Below are 27,104 nucleotides of genomic sequence, written 5' to 3'. Positions count from 1 at the left end.
TTGTAATGCTCAGCTGTTTGTAGTTGTTGTGGGCCCTTCAGTCTCTTTATCAGGTGTGGGGAGCCCCAGCACAGTTGGCTGCAGGTTCTAATACCACATTTGTGTTGCAGTATTTCTTTTAAGTGAGTAGGCCCCCAGCATGGCAGGTTGTTAGGCTGAGTGCCTTACAATTTCTGTAAGCCTCTAGCCTATTAGGTCTCTTGTCAGCTTTCTGAGGATTGCAGCTGGGTGGGGCTGGCCTCAGGCACAGGAGCACCCAATTGTTTCAGGCTTTGGAAGGTGGGACAAGCCTCCTATTGGGTCTTTGAGAAGCACAAGTCTTCTGCAGCTGACAAACCCTGCCGCCCACAGGTCCACACACACAGTCAACACAGTCCTGCCCCGTGTGAGCACCCCGACCTCCCCAAGCGGACCCAGTCTCTCCACGGCGGGAGCCCCACACACTCCGCCACCGCCCCACACTCTCCACCCCCTCCTTGTGCACACCCTGCCCCGCTCAAGTCGGCTCAGTTGCCACGCTGCAGAGAATCCAGTCACCAATCTATGCAGGCCCACAAGTTGCCTGAGGGCTTATTGTTGGGTGGGGCCAGTGTCTTGGGTGGGCTGCCTGCCCTGGCTGAGCTGGATTAAATCGGTGCTCTAGTGGGTGGGGCAGTCCCTGGGCTAGCAGGCCTCAGGGAGAACTCCAATGGCATCTGTGTCAGCACGGCCACACTGGGCCGCAACAATGGCCGCTGCCAATGTACCAGTCCCTGGAGAGGTCTCACCCCTCACTGAGATGCACTCAGGGCCTATTAGGTGAGTCTCTTTTCACCACAGCACTGTGCACCTTTCTTTCTGGTGATTTTAGGTTGCTTTCTGAAACGGGTGAGTTTGCGCGCGGGCCCTCTAAGAGCCAGTTTTAGTTTCTTTGTGAACCGGGTTTTCTGGGGGTGCTCCCCAATGCTTTAGTAGCAACAAAGTCAGATAGTATGCCTCTGGTCTAGATTGTGCTGGGTCCACAAAATGCCCACAGCGGGGGCGCTCCCGGCTCAGGGCCCCGCGCCTCCAGTGAGGGCTGCGTACCTGTGAGCTGCTCCCGGAGGCCGTGAAGCTGGCGGCTTGTGAAGGCGGCGTTTTTCCTCTCCAGAAGGGAGTCTCTGCCTCTTCCACCTCAGTTAGGATTGTCTCTTGTTGCAGGAGTTCCTCTTATCCAGTTTTCAGTTCTGTCTCAGGGGTAATTTTTCCACGAGTAGTTGTAAATTGGCTGTGTCTACAGGAGGAGGTGAGTTCCCAGTCTGCTTACTCCGCCATCTTGACTCCCCGCCTCCCCGTCCTGTCTTTTTGATGTCTACTATTTTACCTATGTGGTTTAAAGAATCTTTTATTCATGCATATTTATTTCCTGTTCTATTCATTCCAGTTCTTTTGTTTTATGTAAAATATGACCAGGATTGTGGATTGAAGGGTAAATCTACGTAGAGCCACATATTGCTGTTAAATATTTGAAAGTTGTTTGGACCAGATGGTAGATGTCTTAATGTGCAACTGTATATTTAAATTACCTGACATGCTAATTAAAAGGGACAGGTGATACCAGGGTTTTGTTTTTGTTGTTTTGATATTTTTGAGTGAGAGAAGGCAATGGTTAGTCACTTGGACCAGTGTTCCTAGGAACGGAGTTCTGAATACTTTGGGGAGATTTTTTCTTTTGAGATAAAACCCATATACCGTAAAATTCACCATTTTAATTATTTTAAACTATACAATTTATTGGTTTTTAGTATATTTATATTGTTGTGCAGTCATCATCAATATCTAATTTCAGAACATTTTCAAAACTCTAAAAAAGAAATCCTATCTCTGTCTGTGATTCTGGACATTTCATATAAACAGAATCATAAAATATGTGGCATTTTCTACCTGGCTTCTTTCACTTAGCATGTTTTCAAGGTTCCCTCATGTTGTAGCATGTATTAGTACTTTATTCCTTTTTATGGCTGAATAATATTTCTTTGTATGGATATACCACATTTTGTTTATCCATTCATAATGTTGTACATTTGAGTTATTGCCACTTTTTGGCTATTAAGAATAATGCTGCTGTGATGTATGCATGTATAAGTTTTTATATGAACATGTTTTCAGTTCTCTTGGGTATATACCTAGCAATATAGTTGCTGGGTCATATAGTAACTCTATATTTATCTTTTTGGTGAAGTACCAAATTATTTTACACAGTAGCTGTACCCTTGTACATTCCTACCTCCAATGAATAAGGATTACAGCTCCTCCCCGTCTTTGCCAACAGTTGCTATTTTTGGTTTTTTTTTATTTTATTGTAGCCATCCTAGTGGGTATGAAGTGAGTGCTATCTCACTGTGGTTTTGATTTTCATTTCCCTAATGATATTGAGTATCTTTTCACGTGTCTGTTGGTCATTTGTGTATCTTCTGTATTTCCTTCTGAGAGTTTTAGTTTTTTGGTCAATTTTGAGTTGATTTTGGTATATGGTGTGAGGTGGGGTCCAAGCTCATTCTTTTGTATTTGGATATCCAATTGTTCCAAAACCACTTTTGCTGATCGATATTGGCACCCTTATCTGAAATCAGTTGATCATAAATGTTTGGGTTTATTTCTAGACTCTCATTTCTGGTGCACTAATTTATATGTCTTCTGCGAGTATGATATGTTTTGATTACTGTACCTTTGTAGTAAGTTTTGAAATTGGGAAGTGTGAGTCTTCCAACTTTGTTCTTCTTTTTCAAGATTGTTTTGCCTATTCGGGGTGCCTTGTAAGTCCAAATGAATTTTAGGATTAGTTTATTCATTTATTCAGAATAGACAGCTGGAATTTTGATAGGGATTGTATTAAATCTATAGACCACTTTGGGGAGTATTGCCATCTTAATAATATTAAATATTTCAGTCCATAAGCATAGATTGTCTTATCATTTATTTAGATCCCTTTAACTTCTTTCAACAATGCTTTGTAGTTTTCAGTGTAAAAGTCTTGCACTTCTTTGTTCAATTATTCCTAAGTATTTTATTCTTTTGTTGCTATTGTATATGGAATTGTTTTCTTAATTTCCTTTTTAGATTGTTCATTGTAAGTATATATAGATATAAAACTGATTTTTGTGTAATTACCTTGTATCTTGCAACTTAATTGAACTTGTTTGTTAGCTCTAATAGTTTTTTTTGTGTGTGTTTTCAGGGTATGAGGTCCTGTCATCTGTGAGTAGTGATAGTTTTACTTCTTCCTTTGCAGTCTGAATGCCTTTTACTTTTTCTTGTCTAATTTCTTGGCTGGAACCTCTACTACAATGTTGAATAGAATGGCAAAAGCAGACATCCTTATCTTCTTCCTGATCTTGGAAATCTTTCATTCTTTCACCACTAAGTATGATGCTGTGTGTTTTTCATAAATGTTCTGTGTCATATTGAGGAAGTTCCCTTATTCTTAGAGTGTTGAATGTTTTTATCCTGAAAGAGTGTGAGATTTTGTCAAGTGCTTTTTCTGTGTCAGTTGAGATGAGCATACTTTTTTTCCTCTTCATTGTATAAATATGGTGTATTGCATTCACTGATTTTCTTACATTGAACCGCTGTTTTATTTCTGGGCTAAATTCCGGTTGTCATGGTGTATAATGCTTTTAATATTCTTCTGAAATTGATTTGCTAGTATTTTACTGAGGATTTTTACATTTTTGTTCACAAGGGATATTGTTCTGTAGTTTTCTTGTGTTGTCTTTGTCTGGCTTTGGTATCAGGTTAATACTGGCTTTATAGAAGGAATTAGGAAGGATTCCCTCCTCTTATATTTTTCACAAGCATTTGAAAAGGATTGGTAATTGTTTTTCTTTAAATGTTTGGTAGAATTCCCCAGTGAAGCCTTTTGGTCCTGAACATTTCTTTCTTTGGAGATTTCTACTTCACTTTTGAAGGATAGTTTTGCCAGAATTATAATTATTGATTGACCATTCTTTCTTTGAGTACCTTGAATATTTCATCCCACTGCTGTGTTGTCTCCGTGGTTTCTGATGGGGAATGCCTTCAAAACTCAACCAGGCAGTTTACTGGCTTCTTATCTTGTTGTGCAAACTCTGCCTCCTTTTCTTGTTGTGCGGACCCTGGAAGTCAGCCAGACGTGAGAGCTTAACGCCTTTCTCTGTTCTTTTCTCTGCAAGTACACAGCCCTGAGCATGTGTATGGTATTCCCAGGAAGATATCGGAGCATTTCAACATTTTTATTCCTCAAAGTTATCATTTCCCAGAATTTTCTCCCAAGATTTTGGTTAGTCTATTTTTTGCCCCTTCTCTTATCCATTGTCCCAGGCAGCAAGGACTTAATGCAATACATTCACCTGTAAATGTGTTCTACAAATGCCTCTGGGTAGCTGTTTTAGTATTGGGAGTGTTCTGACTTAAGAGAGACAAAGCAAGTCCTCTAGGTAGCCACCAGACAGGTCAAAACAGATTACCACAGTTCCTTGTGTATAAGGTCTGTTTTGCTTTTTCTGTTACTGCCAGCTGTACTGAGAATGTGGGCTATTCAGTGCCATTGCTGAGATGTCGGGGCAGGGGATGCAACATGGGTAAGTAAAAGCACAACAAAGCTCACTGTTGCAACTCAGATTCAGCTGGGTTTTTCTTTTTTTTGTTGTTTTTCTTTTTTATTAGGTGTTCCCCTGTTTGCTGTAGGCTTTTGGTTAGTTTCCAGAGTTCTGAAAATGTTAATTCTTGACAGTTTTTTGCCAGCTATTTTGTTGCTTTTATGGAGGGACAGACTTTTGCTATACCTCACTCTGTCATTTTTGCTGATATCATTCCTCTTTAGGGAGGTTTTAAGTGAAGTTTATTTCATAGAAGTAAGAAATCATTTGATAAAGCAGTATCAGAACAGGGAAGGGAGGTAGTTGGATATATTGATAACGCTGATATCTTACCTTCACATTTAAAAAATATTTTATGAAATTCATTTTGGCATAGTTTGTGATTTCCTTAATTCATTCATAAAATATTGCAGTTTCTTAAAATTTTTTGAAAAAATAGTGGTATAGATTTCTCAAGAAATAATAATAGATATTTCTCAAAGGACCAAGCAAAACAATACAGACATTTATATAGGGAAAAAAAGGAAAAATCACATAAAAGTCATCCTATTCTCATCTTCCAGGAATGATTACTAATAATAGTTCTATCCAGAACTTTTTATCTCAACATACAAACACAATGCAGACATACTTTTATGTGTGGGTAACCCACCACTTCCTGCTATTATGTGGGACCATATAATAATGCAACAATAAATGTTTTTACTCATATTTCGTGATATCCTTTCATGTCAGTGGATTCATCTACCTTCATTCTTTTAATATCTGAGTAATTTTGCATGAAGTCAATATACCAGGATTTATTCGACAATGAGATTGTTTCAAGTTTAGGCTATTTTAAATAATGCTGCAAACACTGTCATGGTGTTAAGTATTCTTGCAAACTTATATGAGAATTCCTTTCAGATAGATTCCTAGAAGGTGAGTTAGAGGCCGAGAGGTTTTACTAATCTAAGAGGTTGCCATATGTTGCTTTAATTTAAATTTCTTTTTTTTTTTTTTAATTTTTATTTATTTTTCCCCCAAAGCCCCAGTAGATAGTTGTATGTCATAGCTGCACATCCTTCTAGTTGCTATATGTGGGATGCGGCCTCAGCATGGGCGGAGAAGCGGTGCGTTGGTGCGCGCCCGGAATCCAAACCCAGGCTGCCAGCATCGGAGCGCACGCACTTAACCGCTAAGCCACGGGGCCGGCCCTAAATTTCCCTTTTTACTGGTGAGGCTTCGAATGTTTCATGGTTATGCGTCATTTCTGTTTTCATTTTCTGTGAGCTTCCTATTTATGTCCTTGGACCATTTTTATATTGGGTTATCTTTTTTGTTCTTCAAAGGATTTACAAAATTTCTTTTTCTTAAAATGATTCATGTTTATTCTTCAGGATTCAACTTAAATATAACATCTGCATTTTTTCCTCAACCTCCTCAGTGTATCTCACAAGAACCTCTGCATAATATTGTTTGAGCACTTACTATGTTAAATTATAATTATTGGTTACTTGTTTGTCTCACAACTGGACTCTGAATTCTTTGAGTGTGAAGACAGTGCCTTTCTTTGCAGATCCTAGCAGAGAAACTTGTATCTATTAAGCTTTAAATATTAAATGTAATGGATTTTCACTACAATCATCTGTGGTAGATTGAGAAAGGGTTATTATACTTGTTTTTTAAAGAGGAAAGTGAAGCTCAGAAAAGTTATGTAATTTTTTTTCCCTAAAAACATAAAGCAAATAAATGATTTAGCCAGAATTGGAATTTAGATTTTTAAAATTTTGTCCCCTACATTCAGTACCTTAAGTGAAAAACTTTGAGAGTAGGGTGAAAGATAAGAGATTTAAAAATATAAATAAATTCAGGAAATTGAACCCTATGAAATCAGACAGATGATGGAATCTCAGATGAAGGCTGTGTAAAGCCTATTCAGATATTTCTTCTAGATAGAACCCATAGAAAACCAATTGAATTAGTGAATTAAGTTACTATCAAACTGCTACAGCCACACTGGCCTTCTTGCTGGTGCTTGGACTTGCCTGGCCCAGTTCTACTCAGGACCTTTTCACAGACTGTTCCATCTGCCTGAGTCACTTTCCAGAGATACCCACATAGCTGTCTCTTATCTCCTTCGAGTCTGCTCAAGCTTTGCACGGAATTAGATCTATCCTTTTAATAAGATCTACCCACTGGATATGAAATTGCTCCCTCTTCAGCAGTCCCTCTTCTATGTTCTACTTTTTCTATTTCCAATAGCATTTGTCTAACTTATATCATTTATTTACTTATTATATTTATTGATTTTTATCTGCCTCCCCTCCTTATTAAAATGTAAGCTCTGTGAGGACACTGGGATTTTAATTTTTCTGTTTTGCTCATTGATATCTTAAAATGGCCAAGATATTGCCTAAGTAGCTAATACATGACTGCTACAGAGTTGGAAATTAATAAATATATTTGCTGATTTTATTGATTTTCCAGAGAACAACTTCAACATGAAGCTTGAAGACAGCTAGGCCTAATCTGGGACCTAAATAGTTAAAGTCACAGCAACCACATTACAGCTCATCTTTTCATAGACCTAGGAACCACAAAGTAAAAACTCAGTCTAGATTTTGAGGGATATTAGGTTTATTTGCAAGGTAGTCCTTGGCTGCAATAGCAATGGCTAGAAAAGGAGTTGATTGACTTGAAAGATGACTGAAATTAAAAGCATACTTGGAAAGTGAAAGGTAGCCAATTGACATGAGACTCTATCAGTATCTCAACTACATAGGATTATTGCTTGAAATCCCTTTATATTCTTCTAATGGTGAGTTGTGCACACACATTGATTGTTTTTACTAGACTGTAGTGGACAGGTTAGGGAGTTTAATAGAAAGTAGAGAAAATCTGGAGAAGTCCTGGTACCTCCACGTTACTTTATCTGAGTGAATGCCCATAGAATTTTTTTCTTTATCTTTCTTGGCATAACTTTCCTAGGATAATGATTATTCTTAATATTTTTTTTGACTCATTGTGTACTTTGTGTGTAGATTTAAGTATTTTAAGCACGATTTCTTTTGTTAGACATTTGTATATATGATTTCTATTCTATTTGTTTTGCTGTTTTCTCCAGGAGCACTGATTATGTATATTTTAGATTGCCCTTTTCTGTCATCTATATCAATGGCCTTTTCTTTTTTTTCAGTTATTTTATTGAGGTCATAATGGTTTATAACATTGTGAAATGTCAGGTGTTCAGTCCACTTCAGGTGCTCACTGCCAATAGTCTAATTTTTATTCATTACCATATATATGTGCTCCTTTATCCCTTTTGCCCACCCCCAAACCCCATCTTTTCTCTTTGTCCATGTGTTAGTTTACCTTCTACATATGAGTGAAATCATGTGGTGGTTATCTTTCTCTGTCTGGCTTATTTCGCTTAACATAATACCCTCAAGGTCCATCCATGTTGTTGCAAATGGGACGATTTTGTCTTTTCTTTATAGATGAGTAGTATTCCATTCTATATATATACCACATCTTCTTTATCCATTCATCAGTTGATGGGCAATTGGGTTGCTTCCATGTCTTGGCTATTGTGAATAATGCTGCAGTGAACATAGGGGTGCATAAATCTCTTTGAATTGTTGATTTCAAGTTCTTTGGATAGATACCCAGTAGAGGGATAGCTGGATTGTATGGTATTTCTATTTTTAGTTTTTTGAGAAATCTCCATACTATTTTCCATAGTGGCTGCACCAGTTTGCATTCCCACCAGCAGAGTATGAGGGTTCCCTTTTTTCCACCTCCTCTTCAATATTTGTTATTTCTTGTCTTGTTAGTTATAGCCATTCTGACAGGTGTAAGGTGATATCTCATTGTAGTTTTGATTTGCATTTCCCTAGTGACTGGTGATGTTGAACATCTTTTCATGTGCCTATTGGCCATCTGTATATCTGTTTTGGAAAAATGTCTGTTCATACCCTCTGCCCAATTTTTAATGGGGTTGTTTGTTTTTTTGTTGTTGAGTTGTATGAGTTCTTTATATATTTTGGAGATTAACCCCTTGTCAGATATATGATTTGCAAATATTTTCTCCCAGTTCGTGGGTTGTCTTTTCATTTTGTTCTTGATTACCTTTGCCTTGCAGAAGCTCTTGAGTCTGATGTAGTCCCATTTGTGTATTTTTTCTTTTGTTTCTCATGCCTGAGTAGACATGGTACTTAGAAAGATGCTGCTAAAACCAGTGTTCAAGTGTATACTGCCTATATTTTCTTCTAGGAGTTTTATGGTTTCAGGTCTTACATTCAAGTCATTAATCCATTTTGAGTTAGTTTTTGTGTATGGTGTAAGATAATGGTCTACTTTCATTCTTTTGCATTTGGGTGTCCAGTTTTCTTAACACTATTTATTGGAGAGACTTTCCTTTCTCCATTGTATGTTCTTGGCTCCTTTGTTGAAGATTAGCTGTCTGTAGATGTGTGGTTTTATTTCTGGGCTCTCAATTCTGTTCCATTGATGTGTGTGTCTGTTTTTGTGCTAGTACCATGCTGTTTTGATTTCTATAGTTTTATAGTATATTTTGAAGTCAGGGATTGTGATGCCTCCAGCTTTGTTCCTTTTTTCTCAGGATAGCTTTGGCTATTTGGGGTCTTTTGTTGTTCCATATAAATTTTAGGATTCTTTGTTCTATTTCTATGAAGAATGTCATTGGGATTCTGATTGGAATTGATTGAATCTGTAGATTGGTTTAGGTAATATGGACAGTTTAGCTATGTTTATTCTTCTAATCCATGTGCATGGGACATCTTTCCATTTCTGTGTGTCATCATCGATTTCTTTCAATCATGTGTTATAGTTTTCAGTGTATAGGTCTTTCACCTCTTTGATTAAATTTATTCCTAGATATTTTATTCTTTTAGTTGTGATCGTAAATGGGGTTGTATTCTTGAATTCTCTTTCTGCTAGTTTATTACTAGAGTATAGAAATGCAACTGGTTTTTGTAAGTTGATTTTGTACCCTGCAACTTTGCTGTAGTTGTTGATTATTTCTAATGGTTTTCTCATGGATTCTTTAGGGTTTTCGTGTCATCCACAAACAGGGAGAGTTTCACTTCTTCATTTCCAATTTGAACACCTTTTATTTCTTTTTCTTTCCCAATTGCTCTGGCTAAAACCTCCAGTACTATGTTGAATAAGAGTGGCGAGAGTGGGCACCCTTGTCTTGTTCCTGTTCTCAGAGGGGTGGCTTTCAGTTTTTCCCTGTTGAGTATGATGTTGGCTGTGGGTTTGTCATATATGGCCTTTATTGTGTTGATGTACTTTCCTTCTATACCCATTCTGTTGAGAGTTTTTATCATAAATGGATGTTGGATCTTGTCAAATGCTTTCTCTGTATCTATTGAGATGATCAGGTGATTTTTATTCTTCATTTTGTTAATGTGGTATATCACATTGATTATATATCGATGTCCTTTTCTAAAATGACTATAATTTTTCAAAATTTTCATTTTGAGTGACTTTTGAATTTTATCTGCCATGTTTCTGATTGTATTTTGAGTTATGTTTTCTTTACCAAATATTTAATGATTTTACAGATACCTTTCTTTTATTAGTTTGTATTTAATTCCGTTGTGATCAAAACGTATACTCTGTATGATTTCAATCCTGTTCATTTTGTTGAGACTTGTTTTTGTGGCCCAGAATGTAGTCTGCCTTGATAAATGTGTATTTTGCTGTTCTTTGGAGGGAAGTGCTATAAATGTCAATTAGGCCAAGTTGATATATTATCTTTTTTATCTTTACTCACTTTTTGTTTCTGTTTCTATTTTCAGTTATGTGTTTTGTTGATTTATACGTTTTGAGGGTCTGTAGTGCATACAAACCTAACTAACCCTTTTATCATTATGAAATTTCCTTATTTATCCCTGGTAATATTCCTTGTTCTGAAGTCTCCTTTTGTCTGATGTTAACATATACTCTTTTTGGATTAGATTTACAAGGGGTTATTTTTTTTCTATCCTTTATTTTTAACCTATCTTCTTTATATTTAAAATGGGTTTCTTATTGATAGGGTATTGATAGATACAAGACATTTAGAACAATGCAGATCTGCTAGTAAATTCTCTATAAGTGTTAACTAGTATTATTTTCATTGTTATTTTTGATGATTGAAAAGGTATAGTTGCTTGAGCAGAGTATATGTGTATAAATTTGTATGTATGGACATTATTCTAGTTTATATTTTTATTTTTTATTGTAATTTGTGTATTATGTATTTTGTATTATTGTAATTTATTATTATATATTGTTCACTGTTCTGAAATAGTGAAACATTTAAAATTAGTAGAATTGCATATCTATTTGATGTAATTCTATTTTAAAATATTTTGAATGTATTTCCTTTTTTTTTTTTTTTTAAACAATTTTATTTATTTTTTCCCCCAAAGCCCCAGTAGATAGTTGTATGTCATAGCTGCACATCCTTCTAGTTGCTGTATGTGGGACGCGGCCTCAGCATGGCCAGAGAAGCGGTGCGTCGGTACGCGCTCGGGATCTGAACCTGGGCTGCCAGCAGCGGAGTGCGCGCACTTAACCGCTAAGCCACGGGGCCTTTAATGTATTTCTTTTCTCCCCTTGCAATCTAATTCATTTTATATGTTGTTGTTTGTAAATGCTATTTATTGTATTGTTATTCTTTCTCTTGTCTTATGCAGGACCAAAAGATCTCAGATTGCTATAACTGAAGGTATATTTGAACTTCCAAATCTCACAGTTCAAGCCACCAGAGCACAGACACTTCTGCTGCAAGCAATATATCAAAGTTGGTGTCATATTGGAAATGTCAGCTCTGCAGCAGTGAATGAAGCTTTGATGAATGAGGTTTTCCCAACTGTAGGTAAGAGCACAATCTTCTTGAGAAGTATATGAAAAATTCTTATTAGAGGTGACTAATATTTTGTCATTCAAATTCATATGTATAGTGTGCTCAACTGAAATTGTAGTATATTCCTGTGAAAGTGGATATTTATAGCTCCTGGGTAAAATCCAGGATATGAGTTAAGCTGTTCAGTTTTGTTCCCTACCACTAATTTCTGGATATGTTTTATAGTTGAAAGAGGTTATTTTCCACCAACTCCTTGTACAATTGACCATTTGGCCTTACATGGATAACTTTTGAGGGTATCAGTGTGTACGTTTGAAATGATAACCAAATCAAGTATAAATTAAGTATGTTTGATTATGCTGGTAAAGTGAAATAAAATTCTTGATCATAGTACTTTAAGACTTGGTGAGCAAATTATCCTTTTTGTGTGGAAAACGTTAGTCTTATACCCTGAATGAATGAATTATTAAAAATAAAAAATCTGTTTTGATGCCAGTATAAGAGATATTATCTTCATTTTGTCACTCAGTTTGCATGTAAACAAAACAACTTATGGAAGGCTTTTTTCAGTTGTTTCAGTTCAAAATAGTCGTGTTACTTTTGTCAGTAAAAAAAAAAATAGTTTTTAAAGGATATATTTTTAAGTGTAATCATGCTTAAAATAATAACATTTTTATCTTCTACTTCATTTGTCTAATAAAAATTGTTTTTGTTCTCATATAATGCTTTTGAAGATTTTGATTGCAGACCTTACTGTGGGGAATATATTATAAATTCTAAAAACATGCATTATAATTAGAGTCTTTTTATTTGGTATAGCCAGTGACTAATGTAAAATTTTATAGTTGTTTTGTGTCAGGTTTTAGGATTCTATAAAGAATGACAAGACAAATGTTTCATTAGCCTAGAAATTCTTAACTTGGGGCTTATGAAAGGGCTTTGAATTTTCTGAATCCCCTGAAATAGTATGCAAATTTTAGTGTGTATATAAAAATACACATATACATATTTATATTCACTTTTTGAATTCTTTTATTAAATGTAGTGAGTCTATACCTCAGACAGTCTTTTGACTTATATCTATTTTTTTTTATATTAACATAGTTACAGTTAGCTTTCTTTTGGTTGGTATTTGCCTGTACTTCCTTTTGAATTCTTTTAATTAAAACCCGTTTATGTTTTTATGCTTTAATTACTTGTCTTGGAAATAGCAATATAACTGGGTATTTTAGATCAAGTTTTATAATCTACCCTTTAGCTAGTAAATTCAGTCCATTTAAGTTAATGTGATTATTGTTTTTTGCCTTTATTTCTATCATCTTACTGTTTTGTTTTCTTTTGTACTGTTTTAGCTATGCTACTTTAAAAAAAATTGCTATTATTTCTTATTTCATTTTTCTCTTTCTACTTGTTTGGAATTTGTGTATTCATATTGAATTATTAACTTAAAAAATAGCTGATATTGCTTTGGGAAAGGTAGTTCTTCAGAAAGTTAAATGTAGAGTTATTTTGTGACCCTGCAATTTTACTCTTAAGTGTACACCCAAGAATTGAAAATGTATGTCCTCACACAAAATCTTGTACATGAATGTTCATAGCATTATTCTTTTTTTCTTTTTGTATTTAAAATGTTTATTTTATTTTATTTTTATTTGTGAGGAAGATCAGCCCTGAGCTAACATCCATGCCAATCCTCCCCCTTTTCTGCTGAGGAAGACTGGCCCTAAGCCAACATCTGTGCCCATCTTCCTCCACTTTACGTGGGACGCTGCCACAGCATGTGTGCCTGGGATCTGAACCTGGGCCGCCAGCAGTGGAGCATGCACACTTAATCGCTACGCCACGGGGCCGGCCCTAAAATGTTTATTTTTTAATAAAAATTTTATATATTTAAGGTATGCAACATGATGTTTTGATATACCTAGTGAAACGATTACTACAGTCAAGCTAATTAACATATATATCTCCTCACATAGTTATCTTTTTTTTTTGGTGGTGAGAGCACCTGAAATCTACTCTTTTAGCAAATTTCCAGTATACAATACAGTATTATTATCTATATTCATCATGCTATACATTATATTTCTAGAACGTATTCATCCTACATAACTGCAATTTTGTACTCTTTGACCAGCATCTCTCATTTCTCCCACCTGCCCCTGGTAACCACTGTTCTACTCTCTACTTCAATGAATTCAACTTTTTTAGATTCCACATATAAAGGAGATCACATAGAATTTTTCTTTTTTTTTTTTTTTGGTAAGGAAGATTGTCCCTGAGCTAACGTCTGTGCCAGTCTTCCTCTACTTTATATATGGGATGCCGCCACAGCATGGCTTGACGAGTGGTGTGTAGGTCCACACCTGGGAGCCGAACCCCCAGCCGCTGAAGTGGAGCTCGAAAACTTAACCACTATGCCATCAGCCTGACCCCTAGAATTATTCTTAATAGCCAAAAGGTGGAAACAACTCACATGTCTATTAACCCATGAAAGCATAAACAAAACGTGTTATATCTGTACAATGGAATATTAAGACATAAAAGGAATGAAGTACCGATACATGCTACAATATGAATGAACCTTGAAAACAGCGTGCTAAGTGAAAGAAGCTGTGTGTAAAAAGTCACATATTATGATTTCCTTTATATGAAATGCTTAGAACAGGCAAATCCATAGAGATAGAAAGTAGGTTAATGGTTGCCTGAGTCTGGGGAAAAGGAGTAATGAGGAGTGACTGCTAATGGGCATGAGTTTCTTTTTGGGTGATGAAAATGTTCTGGAATTAGATAGTGGTGATATTTTCACACTTCTGAATGTGCTAAATTCCACTTAATTGTGCAATTTAAAAGGGTGAATTTTATGTTACATGAATTTTATCTCATTCAAAAAAACTTTTTAAATTGATCAGTGTTTAAGTAGACTAAATTATGTGCTATGGTCTGAATGTTTGTATTTCCCCAAAATTCATATATTGAAATTCTAATGCCCAGTGTCATGGTATTAGGAGGTAGGCCCTTTGGGAGGTGATTAGATCATGAGCGTGGAGTCCTTATGAATGAGACTAATGTCCTTATAAAAAGAGGCCAGAGAGAGCTTCCATGCCCCTTCCACCATGTGAGAACACAGTGAGAAGAAGTTGGCAGTCTGCAACCCAGCAGAGGTTCTCTCCAGAACCTGATTGTGCTGGCATCCTGTTCTTAGACATCCAGTCTCCAGAACTGTGAGAAATAGAAATTTCTGTTTCTAGGCTACTCAGTCTGTACGGTTTCGTTATACCAGCCCAAATGGACTAAGACATTATGTTATTGCCATTCAATGGCCATTATTTTATGTGGAGTTAGTATATAAAGTCTTTTCTTTTAGATCCTCACCCATAAGGCCTGTAGTAAGATCTTCGTTGGCAATAGCATTTAGTCTGAAATATCTAATGCATTTTTTTTGGTCAAATTTCTGTTTCCTGTGATGTTCTCTTCAGAGTTCTTTTGATTTACTATCTCACAATATTAATCTGCCTTTCTTGATTTTAAATTTTTGTTTTAGTCAACTGGCTTAGATAGCAAATTCCATATTTCCTTTTCTGAATTTATCAGATGGACTGTGCTATGAAAAAACATTTTATTTAAAATTTCTTATTCTGGAAATATTGTGTCCTAACAGAATGCTGGCACAGGTATTAAAAAATGGACCAGACAAGTAACCACAGATTAAGTGACTCACAACCTAATGTTCTATCATTGAGAAACCTAAAATTAGTGGAACTGATTTTTTTGCGGAGTAGGGGAATTGAGGACAATGGAATGATATTAGGAAGTTTCACCTCTTTGCCAAGGAACTATGTTTTTATCAAATTAAACAGCTATAAAATTTATAATAGATGAATTAGAAGGATCAGCTAAAATATGTTTAAAAAGCCAGATTTCCAAGTGTCCAATTTTCTTATGTCTTTTTTTGCTCCTCCCAAATCTTACTCTGTTCATTTTATTCTTGGTAGAGTGCTTATAGTGTTGTGTCTCCAAATTTTCTATCTTAAGATCCAGGAAGTATATATTTAAGGTGTCAAGTTATAGCATTTTATTATCTTGCATCTGTGGGCTGTCAGTAGACAATACTCAGCACTGTTAAGCTTTGTTTGTTTGGTTTAAGCATGTGATGCTTTGCTTTACATGACAACTAGTTCTCATTTAGTACACTAAATGAAGTGATTATACGGGCTGTGTACATTCTTGGACCTCTCAGACTTATATTCTGATAATGTGTGGAAGAAGAGCCATTTTATTCTACAGTTGACTGTAAGCCAGGCACTTCTCTTCACTATTCCTGCCTCACCTTCCATCATAATCTTGTGCCTCTAGCCTAACTTTCTACTACTTACTGTCTTATTATTGATAGTTACTAACCTATAGCATTAAGTTTTCTCCTCTTCTTTACCCTACTGGCTTTTCCCTCTGTCTCTGTTGAACATAATTCTGATTTGATAGTGCTCGCCTACATTATCCTTTTTCCTTTGATCACTAGTTCTTTAACGGAAGTCAACACCAGTCTTTTCCTTTCGACTTAACACTGTACTAATTGTAGTCTACTTGTTCCTTAAAAAAAAATTACATCCTTTTCTACATTCATGCCTTTGTCCAGGTGTACCCCCCTCCCCCATGCTAGAATTGTTTTACCTTGGTTTCCCTCCTCCTTCCCATTCCTTCCACCCAATCTTTTTTTTTTAAAAACAGCTTCATTGAGATATTATTCACATACCATACAATTCACCCTTTTAGGTACACAGTATTTAGCTTGTGGTATATTCAGATTTCTATGTCCATCATCACAATTTTAGAACATTTTCATTACCCTAAAAAAGAAGCCCCACATTCTTTAGCCATCACTTCCCAAGTCTCCCATCCCTCCAGCCCTAGGCAAACACTAATCTGCTTTTTGCCTCTATGAGTTTGCCTATTCTGGGCATTTCATTTAAATGGGTCATGTAAAATACAGTCCTTTGTGACTGAATTCTTTCACTTAGCATACTGTTTTCTAAGTTCATCCATATTATAGCGGGTATCAGTACTTCATTTCTTTTTCTAATCAGGTAGTATTCCATTGTATGTATATACCACATTTTGTTCATCCTCATCCATTCATCGGTTGATGGACATTTGGGTTGTTTCTACTTTTGACACTTATGAATAATGCTGTTGTGAACATTCATGTACCAGTTTTTGTGTAGGCATCTGCTTTTGTTTCTCTTGGGTGTGTATCTAGGAGTAGAATTGCTGGGTCACATGGTAACTATATTTAACCTTTTGAGGAATTTGCCAGACTGTTTTCCAAAGAATCTGCACCAGTGTGGGAGGGTTCCCATTTTTCCACATCCTCACCATACTGTTATTATCTGTCTTTTTGATTCTAGCCATCCTGGTGAATGTGAAGTAGTGTCTCATTGTGGATTTGATTTGCATTTCCCTCAGGGCTAATGATGTTGAGCATCTTTTCATAGCTTATTGGCTATTTATATATCTTCTGTGGAGAAATGTCTAGTTAAGTCCTTTGTTCATTTTTTAATTGACCTGTTTATCTTTTTTTTGTTGTGAGAATTCTTTATATATTATAGATGCAAATCCCTTATCAGATATTTGGTTTGCAAACGTTTTCTGCAATTCTGTGGGTGTCTTTTCTGTTTCCTGATGGTGACTTACTGTCTAATTTGTTCCTAAACTGTAGCTTCAAGTACATCTTTACATTGGACCTTGTTATCATTTAGAAGTGGTTTGTTTCTTCTTTGTTACAGATCCTGCTTCTTGGTCTTCATCATTACTTGTAGCCCTTTTATTCTTGCAGACGTTTTTGTATAACAGAATCCTTCTCGCTCTTATTACTCAGCTTGATTCCCAAGGCCAAAAATTTCAGTGATGCTGACCTTCTAGATTCATTTCTTCCCTTCTGTTTTCATCTTTGTTTTATCCATGCCTCTTCTGCAACATGTTCTGCTCGCAAATAAGAAATTTCTATATGTGTTATCGCTACTACCAACAAAGCAACACTATCCTATCTGAACTGAACTGGTACTGATTTTTGGCATTTTCAGAAAAATTCATTTATAATTGAGTTCCTATTTTACCATTTCATTAATGGCAGATTATGACTTATTAGTGGGATTTGAAATCAACTTTGTTGGTTATTATTAAGAGTTTGAAAAGAATAAAATAGAATCAAGTAGAATGCATATAATGTAGTAAGAGAAAGTATTATTATATTTATAAACATGAAAGGTGTACATTGTTAGTAAATGCAATTATTACTCCAATTGTTTTTATTGGCGAGAATAGGAATTAAAATTCTGTGCAATTGCTTCTTCAATATTTGAGTTTTGGAAACTGAGGGTATCTGAGAAATGCCTGAATAGTGAAAGGGAGAAAATGTATTATTTTTCTAAAGAAAGAGAACTAAAATAATTTTATAATAAATAATTATGACATGCCTTTAAAATTCTAAAATTCCTTAGCTAGAAGATGCAACATTGATTTTTATGCCCTTTTAGAAGATTTGGCAGGGGGATGGCACACGGTCACTGGCAAAATACATGTATGTGTAAAGCGTAAGACACTCCTGGGAAATTTTAAATGTGAAAAATGTTCATTCTGAAATCTTGATATCTAAGAAAACGAGTTTATTGATTCCCTGATTATAACAACACAAGACTCTTAGTGAAGAGTGACCAATATCAAGTTGTTAAATAATTCAATAACTTTGCCAATCAAAGGAAAAAAATTAGTTTGATAGTTAAGTTTTATATATGTCCTATTTATGCTGCATTTTTATGTAAAGAAAACTAAGCACAGAAAAATCTTTTATTCTTGGTTTACATATACAGAATTATTTCACTATTTTATTAACTTGATTAGTTTTTTAAAATACCTATTTATTTAACCTTATTTTTTCCTTTTAATAACTGAAGCTATTAAACAGGTCTGTGTATATAAAATCAAGTAACATTAGGTTGTTGGATTTCATTGGGTCTTAAAACAGAATATGCAACAACTTGGTGCCTCAGTCTTCTTATTCTAGATGTTGGATTAATAATGGTGCTTCAGAAATGCGATACCAAATTTAATTTCAAGAATCAAAACTATAAAATGCCTTTAGGAGGAAAAGATGTTTTCTTTAACAAACTCTATTATAAAATGTCATAAAAACAAGATAATTTTTGTTTGAATCAATTATTAGTTTCTGTTTTGTGAATGAGTTTATATAAGAAGCTTTAAGAGAATATTTATGTGAATATTGAATTATAATACATGTTCTTTAAAGCTACAATGATGAATTTTTCTTCCTCAGCTCTTGCAAAAATCAGACTAAAATTAAAAGATACTAGAATAAATAATAAAAAAATTCTGTGCTGGGGCTGGCCTCGTGGCGTGGTTGGGTTTATGTGTTCCACTTCGGCAGCCCAGGGTTTGTGGGTTCGGATCCAGGCACAAACCTATGTACCGCTCATCAACCCATCCTGTGGCGGTATCCCACTTACAAAATAGAGGAAGATGGGCACGGATGTTAGCTTTGGGATAATATTCCTGAGCAAAAAGAGGTGGATTGGCAACAGATGTTAGCTCAGGGCCAATCTTCCTCACCAAAAAAAAAAAAAAAAGTTCTATACTAATGCTTTGTAGGGATTTAATTTTGTGCACTGAATTTTATTAATCTGTATGTTACATATAGATATGGGTATACTTGGTGAATGTCTTGCTATCTCTGTCAGGTAATAAGAATATTTTCACTTTTCAACCTTTGAAATAGGGGAAAGGGCCTTGAATTGTAGTGTGGAAATTCTGTTAGTAACTAGTTACATGTCTAAAGGAAGGTCAGTTTGTTTCATTGAATTTCAGTTAACTTTCTCATCCGTAAAATGGTGATAATATCTTTATATCTACTCATAGAGTTCCTATGAGTGCCAAATATAGTATTGTTTGTAGAGTTGACTTGTTTTTCTTGTCCTGAATATAGAATCCTGCTGGAATCATACATATGGGGTTATCACCTATGGAGGTGGTTTTAGGGTATGAGGTTCTTGGAGACTGAGATAACCCCTGTCAGAACTGGAGTCTCAGTGATCTTCTTTTAGCTGAGAAGATATAGGGTAAAGATAAATTCAAGGGGTAAGGCAAGAAAGTAAACAGGATAATGAGTAGCAAACTTGTTGAGAGAAGAACAAAATTCAAGACGTTGGTTAGGTCTAGTTGTTTGGACTTATTGAAGAAACTGTGCATTGTGCCCCTTTAATATAGCTGTTTACAAGAGCCCACACCAGGTTCATAGAAACTTGTGATGAACCACATACCTCTGTTCTGCTAGGGATTCCCAAGGGGAGTGGGGCAGCAGACCTATAAATGGATATTGCAGTGCAATGGGATAATAGAAATATAAAACTCTACCCTTTTATCTGCTTTTCACATACTTTACAGCTGTCTACTAAGCGTTTTTCCTCTAGTGAGCTGCATAATGTGGGGACTGGATACCATAAAACTTACTTGAATAGTCTGAATTGGCTCACCTATTTTAGGTTGATATTTCTCATGCATTAATTTTACTGGCTTCTTACCAGTAGAATTGATGTTGGCAGGTTATATATCTTGTGTTACACATGTGAAAATTTGTGCTTAGAACAATTTAGTGTTTTTCTTAAATATCATCCCTCAGGTATTCATTGATTAAGCTGGTTTTTGAAGTCAGGCCTTTGGACCTTTCTGTTACTTCTGCTACTTCAAACTACCTCTCTGGTAAATGGGACCAGAAATAGAGTAAGATAATTCAAGTTTGCTACTCCATTAGAAATTATGTAATGAAAGAAGAGAAAATATTGGAAATTTATTTGAAATAATAAATTTTAAAGATATAGCAGAGAAGTTAAAGTTTGGACTAAATATGTATTATTAATTGGGATTATTAATTGAATTACATATTTTTGTTGTTCATTTTTCTGATAGTTCTCAAATCATAGAAATTCTAACCCTCGTTTTGCCAGAAGATAAAATACAAAGTCACACATGGCTTTTGTTAGCTCAGGCAAACAAGGACTTGCTACCACTTTTTCCTTGGTTCAGGTAGTTCGTTGTTTTGTTGACAGCCTAGTTGCATTAATCTCGTATTTGCAGAGAAATTACTTTAAAATCTGTGCTGAAGGTGATCAAATGGACATTTGAATCCCTCATTTAAGTGATGTCTTAATGTTAAAATAAAAATCTACTTTCCAGAATGTAACTGTAAAAGTATTTTATGCAAGATTTCATGTGGGATACCTTAATGGTTGAATAATAAATTTTACCTCATAAAAGTGAAATTCAATAATACAGTAGCTTTCTCAGCTCGGTAGCATCTGGTTTATTCTCAAGAGAGCCAATATTTTCCAACTCATTAGGATCATATCATTCTGTATGTCGTCAACATTGACTTAGCCAAGCTACCTTTACTTACATAACCGCCAAACTATTAAATAGGTCTCTTGTGGAGTGAAGTCAAATATTCCTCTTACTTTACTTCTGCCTTAGAAGAGGGGAAGAAAATGTACATACTGTAACATTTAAACATCTGGTCTAAAACCACATCAGTGTAACCCTGAGCAAAGTTACGGATTTGGTATTCTTCCCAGGTGTGCATATAAAAAGGGTTTTGGAGTTGTTGAATAGTTCTTTAATTGTTTAGGAAAAAGATTGAGGTATAGTAATATGCTTTTTCTATTCTTCTGTTTTCAAACTACTTTTTATTCCACGTCTGAAAAACACGTCCAATATATTCTAAAATATATGTTTTTGAGCTGTTGTAGACTTTTTTTTCCAGATAGAGGCATTGACTATAAATCTGTCCTTGTCTAAACATAAAAATGAATTGAGTTAGATTTTGCGTGAAGAACTACCAATAAGATTTCTTGATGTTTAAATTGGAGTAAAAAGATACTACTTTTGCAAATCTTGTGAGATTTAAAGTACTCTTATTTGAATTTTGCATAATATGAGTGTTTATTGAATTTAAAGATTCTGTTTCACTTGAATTCATGTCAAGGTATTGAGCTTATTTACAGTGTATGTGATAATTATTAAGAAATGAATAGTCACATACATAATCATTCCTTTTTCTTTGCATATAGTTTAAAGAATTAGGAATGTGCTAAATATTTTCTGAATATGAGCACAATCCTAAGTAATAAATCAGATGGTCTGTATGTTTGTGTGAATAAAGAGAAGAGGGCAGATGAATGCTCCATCAGAATCCTGTTTCCTTTATTTAGTCTCACTTGTACATATATGTTCTGGAATCATCATTCCCTATCCTATGAGTAATTTTCCTAAGCAGAGTAGCTCATTTTACACTAGAAAATTTCTCTACCTCAGCTCTAATCTTTCTGTCACAGAATTCTTTTATTGACCATAGTGTTCTGAGACTCACCTCCCATTGAGCTATGTTCTCTTGGGATACACTTCAATAGCACTCTACATTATTCTTAGTGTATTTTCATCTTCGCCACCATTGGATTTCCCTGGATCAGATCTCAAGTTTTTTTTTTTTTTTTTGCAGTGTTTGTGTGTACACACATTAAACACTCACATTCAGTGCCCTCATGTTAGACATAGAGCATTCCTGAAACTGTGTTTGAAAGTTGAATGTCTGGAAGTTGAACAATAAACTTACATGTTATAAGGACTTAAAAAGTAAAATTTAATCCTTGACTGTCTTTCCTATAGGTATGGCATTCTTTGGGCTAGGAAAGTGAGGGTATGTGTGAGAACTATCTCAGATGACTAAGTGACAGGAGGTTGGTGGTTGGTTATGGGAGCCTACCAGACAGATATCTCCATTTCTTACAAGCCCGCTGGTTCTTATCCTTACTCTCGTCCTTGTTGCCTTGATTGTAAGGTGGGGCAGCCACTACCACAGAGGGAATTAGATGATTATCTTTAGTCAGCAGATGCAAAAAAGACTAACTTTATCACATAAAAGGTAATTTTAGAAATATCTTTGTATAATGGGCAAAAGTTCAGGTTGTATGAAAGCTGTGGGACTTCTCTGTTAATATGCTATTATAGCAATTTTTTCCTCTTATTTAATTTTATTTTTTCTTTCAGTTTTATTGAGATATTATTGGCATACAACACTGTATAAGTTTAAGATGTACAGCATAATGATTTCACTTACATATATTGCATAATAATTACCACAATAAGTTTAGTTAACATCTGTTGCCTCATATAGATACAAAAAAATATATATATTTTTTCCATGTGATGAGAACATTTAAGATTTACTCTCTTAGCAGCTTTCAAATATACCATACAGCAGTGTTAACTATAGTCATGTTGTATATTATTTCCTCAGTACTTATTTATCTTATAACTGAGAGTTTGTACCTTTTGACCACCTTCCTCCAGTTCCCCCATTGCCCCCATATCCCACCTCACTCCACCTCTGATAACCACAAATCTGATCTCTTTTTCTCTGAGTTTGGTGTTTTTTTTTTTTTTCTTTCAGATTTTACATATTAAAGAGATCAAACGGTATTTGTCTTTCTCTGTCTGACTTATTTCACTTAGGATAATGGCCTCAAGGTCCATCCGTGTTGCAAATGGCAGAATTTCCTTCTTTTTTATGGCTGAGTGATATTCCATTATGTACAGTCATGTGCCACATAATGACGTTTCCATCAATGACAGACTGCTTATGATAGTGGTCCCATAAGATTAGTACCACATAGCTTAGGTGTGTAGTAGGCTATACCACCTAGGTTTGTGTAAGTACACTCTGTAATGTTGGCACAATGACAAAGTTGCCTAATGCCGCATTTCTCAGAATGTATCCCTGTCATTAAGTGATGTGCAACTGTGTGTAAATACCACGTTTTTTTCCTCCATTCATCTGTTGATGTACACTTAAGTTGTTCCTGTGTCTTGGCTATTGTAAATAATGCTGCGGTTAATATGGGTGTGCAGATATCCCTTTGACATAGGGATTTTGTTTCCTTTGGATATATACCCAGGAGCGGAATTGCTGAATCATATGCTAGTTTCATTTTTATTTCTTTGAGGAACTTCCATACTATTTTCCATAGACGTGGCTGCACCAATTTACAGACTCACCAACCGTGCACTAAGGCTTCCCTTTTCTCCACATCCTTGCCAGCATTTGTTATCTCTTGTTTTTTTGATGATAGCCGTTCTAACAGGTGTGAGGTGATACCTCCTTTTGGTTTTTATTGCAATTCCCTAATGATTAGAGTTGTTGAGCACCTTTTCATGTACCTGTTGGCAATTTGTGTATCTTCTTTGGAAAAATGTCTATTCAGGTCCTTTACCCACTTTTTAATTGGATTATTTGTTTTTCTGCTCTTGAGTTGTATGAGTTCTTTATATATTTTGGTTGTTAACCCCTTGTCAGATAGACGTTTTGCAAATATTTTTCTCCTATTCCGTAGGTTGCCTTTTCATTTTGTTGATTATTTCTTTTGCTGTGCAGAAGCTTTTTAGTTTGATGTAGTCCCACTTATTTTTGATTTTGTTGCTTGTACTTTAGATGTCATACCCAAAAAAATCATTGCCAAGACCCATGTCAAGGAGCTTTTTCCCCCTCTATATTTTTTCTAGTAGTTTTATGGTTTCAAGTCTTACAATTAAGTCTTGAATCCATTTTGAGTTAATTTTTGTGAATGGTGTAAGATAGGGATCTAGTTTCATTTTTTTACATGTAAATATCCAATTTTCATAGCATCATTTATTGAAGAGGCTATCTTTAATCCATTGAGTATTCTAGGCTACCTTGCCAAATATTAGTTGACCATATATGGATGGGTTTATTTCTGGGCTCTTGATTCTGTTCCATTGGTCTATGTGTCTGTTTTTATGCCAGTACCATACTGTTTTGATTACTATAGCTTTATAGTATAGCTTGAAATCAGGAAGTGTGATGCCTCACACTCTGTTCTTCTCTCTCAGGATTGCTTTGGCTATTCAGGGTCTTTTGTGGTTCCATATAAATTAGGGCCTTGGTTCAATAAGACACTAAGCAAAGTTGAGTAACCAGAATTCGTGTCCTGTGGGGCGCCTTGACAAGACCATGGCAGACCCTGATGGTGGGATTGGGGCTGGATGCAGATCAGTGGATTAGGGTTGGAAGACTCCTGGGGAGGTGGCCTCATGCTGTCTTCCCCCATTCCCCTGAAACCCTTCATCTCTTAGGCGATGCTCCTGCCAAGACTGGATTTAGTTTCCCCCATACCCTCATCTGGCTACTCAAGCAATTCACCCTTCCTAATCTCTGCACCAGTTAGGCAAGAGGGATCCCATCACTTTTCTCGTTAAGAATTGTCAGGGGCTCCCCATTGTCCTCAGGATAGACTTAAAGGACCTAAAGAATCTGGCCTCGTCCTTTAGGACCTGGCCCCTCCCTAGCCTCATTCCTCACCTCTTGCTAAATCAAATCTCCCATACCTTGCTTCTTTCCTATTTGAAATGTAACATTAAGGTTAGCATTAGTATTTCCTCTGCAACTACTTCTTTCATTCACCCAAGCAGAGTTAATTATTTTCCCCTTCGTGGTATCATTTTGATTAACACATCAGCTCAGTTCAACAGATATTTAGTACCTAATAACTACTTGATTTGGACCCTGTTTTCAAAGATCTTTCAGTCTACCTGGGAAATGTAATATTTAGTATTTGATTAGACATATCATTCTATAGTGTAGTTACTTTTGTACTGAGGTTTTCTGATAAAATCTAAAAACCAATATAATAGGTTATATTGTTTAGACACATCTTATGAAGTATCTTTCAGTTATTATCACTTAATTGTAATAAGTGAATTAAAAATTTATTGCAAATATTCAATTAAAATAAATTCAATGTTGTTGGTTTTAATTATCAAATATAATAACGTTTGCTCCAGATTTTAATGTCAAAAGTAAATAATAGGTAGTCCTCAGACAAAAATATTTGTTAGTAAGTAATTAGAAACAGCTTTATTTTGTTTTATTAAAAGTTAATTGAATGATCTAGCTATCCCACTACTGGGAATCTATCCAACGAACCTGAAATCAACAATCCAAAGAGGCTTATGCACCCCTATGTTCATTGCAGCATTATTCACTATAGCCAAGAAGTGGAAGCAACCCAAGTGTCCCTTGACTGATGATTGGATCAAGAAGATGTGGTGTATATATACAATGGAATACTACTGAGCCATAAAAAAAGACAAAATTGTCCCATTTACAACAACATGGATGGGCCTGGAGGGTATTATGTTAAGTGAAATAAGCTAGAAAGAGAAAGACAAAAACTGTATGATCTCACTCATATGTGGAATATAAACCAACACATAGACAGAGAAAACTGTATTGTGGTTACCAGGGGCAGTGGGGTAGGGGGTGGGCACAAGGGGTGAGGGGAGACATATATATGGTGATGGACAAACAAAAATGTACAACCCAAAATTTCACAATGTTATAAACTATTAAAACATCAATAAAAAAAGTTAATTGACTATGAGAAGAAAACAAAGTTTCATGTGACGTTAGGTTGATATTATTTGTAAATTGGAAAGCAGAACTCATCAGTAAAATAGCTAATAATTTCTTTCAGGTTTGACTTTACCTGCTTTTGTAGGTCTTTCCCCATAAGAAGTAGTCACCTTTTTTTTTTTTTTTTTAGTATTTCTTCATTTCTCTAAGAGTCTGCTTACTACTCCATATCCATCTTACTCTTCTCTACAGCTGGGACCACTTGATCTCTGCCTGTTTTTTCAGCCCTCCCTCAGGCTCTGGGTCTGGGTCTGATCCTATCATTAATCTGGGAATGATTTAAGGAATACACATTCAGATTACTCAGGAGTATCTGCTCAACTTTGCAATTAATTTTGCTTTGACTGTGCGCCTTAGCTCTGTTGAATGAACTACTTGAGTGACCAAGCTGCCATGTTGAACTGCCATTTCAGTTGCTGGATTCCTCTTTGTTCTGCTGGGCCACATTCCCTGTCTCATCAAAAACTAAGATCATGAATTTCCCTTTCCAGACTGGCATAGATTTTGGAGTCTTTTTCTTAGTTTCAGCCCTTTGGATGTGGTACTTTCCACTAACAGTTATGAGACCTATTTGAAGGCATCTACCTTCTGACTTTCCATTTTACATTTTACTTTTTTTTTTTTAAGGTAATTATTGATTATATTACATTTACCTGCTGGCATACCTACTGTGTTGTTTCTAATTGGACAGGTATCTGATCTGACCACTTGTCTGAACTTTTGCATTTTTCCCGTTCTCTAGGTAAGAGGTTTGCAAATCTGGCTGTCTGCTTGTTTCTGTAAATAAAATGTTATTAGGATATAACTACACTTCTTCCTTTAAATATTGTCTATGACTGCTTTTGTCCTACAAGGGTAGGGTTGAGTAGTTGCAGCAGAGACCATATGGCCCACAAATCCAAAAACATTTACTATCTGTCCCTTTACCAGAAAAATTTTGCCAACCCCTGATGTAATTTATAGCTGTGTACTTTTCATTTGTTTCCTATTTAAAACATTGTTCTTTTCATTTTTTAGAGATTTTATGAAAAATTAGCATATTTATTTGTGTGATTTCCATGTAATTTTTCAGTTCACTTAATTAAATATTAGGCAGAAGAGG

General features: G+C 35.5%; 1 protein-coding gene across 7 annotated transcripts in view; it reads left to right on the top strand.

Annotated features, from left to right (window-relative positions):
• VPS13B (vacuolar protein sorting 13 homolog B) overlaps positions 1-27,104 on the top strand; it is a 741,189-nt gene that overhangs the window by 137,165 nt on the left and 576,920 nt on the right. For 6 of the 7 annotated variants that reach the window (XM_087447588.1, XM_087447586.1, XM_087447584.1 and 3 more), the window contains one exon: positions 11,285-11,466. In XM_087447588.1, the coding sequence (XP_087303714.1) occupies positions 11,285-11,466 (182 nt within the window). Of the gene's footprint in view, positions 1-708; positions 799-11,284; positions 11,467-27,104 lie in introns of those variants that run through there. The other variant, XM_087447589.1, reaches the window with a different exon arrangement.

The sequence above is a fragment of the Ceratotherium simum genome, chromosome 23, assembly GCF_057802395.1.
Source record: "Ceratotherium simum simum isolate JZ-2026a chromosome 23, ASM5780239v1, whole genome shotgun sequence".
Classification (NCBI taxonomy): domain Eukaryota; kingdom Metazoa; phylum Chordata; class Mammalia; order Perissodactyla; family Rhinocerotidae; genus Ceratotherium; species Ceratotherium simum.
This window is presented reverse-complemented; position numbering and strand designations above follow the sequence as displayed.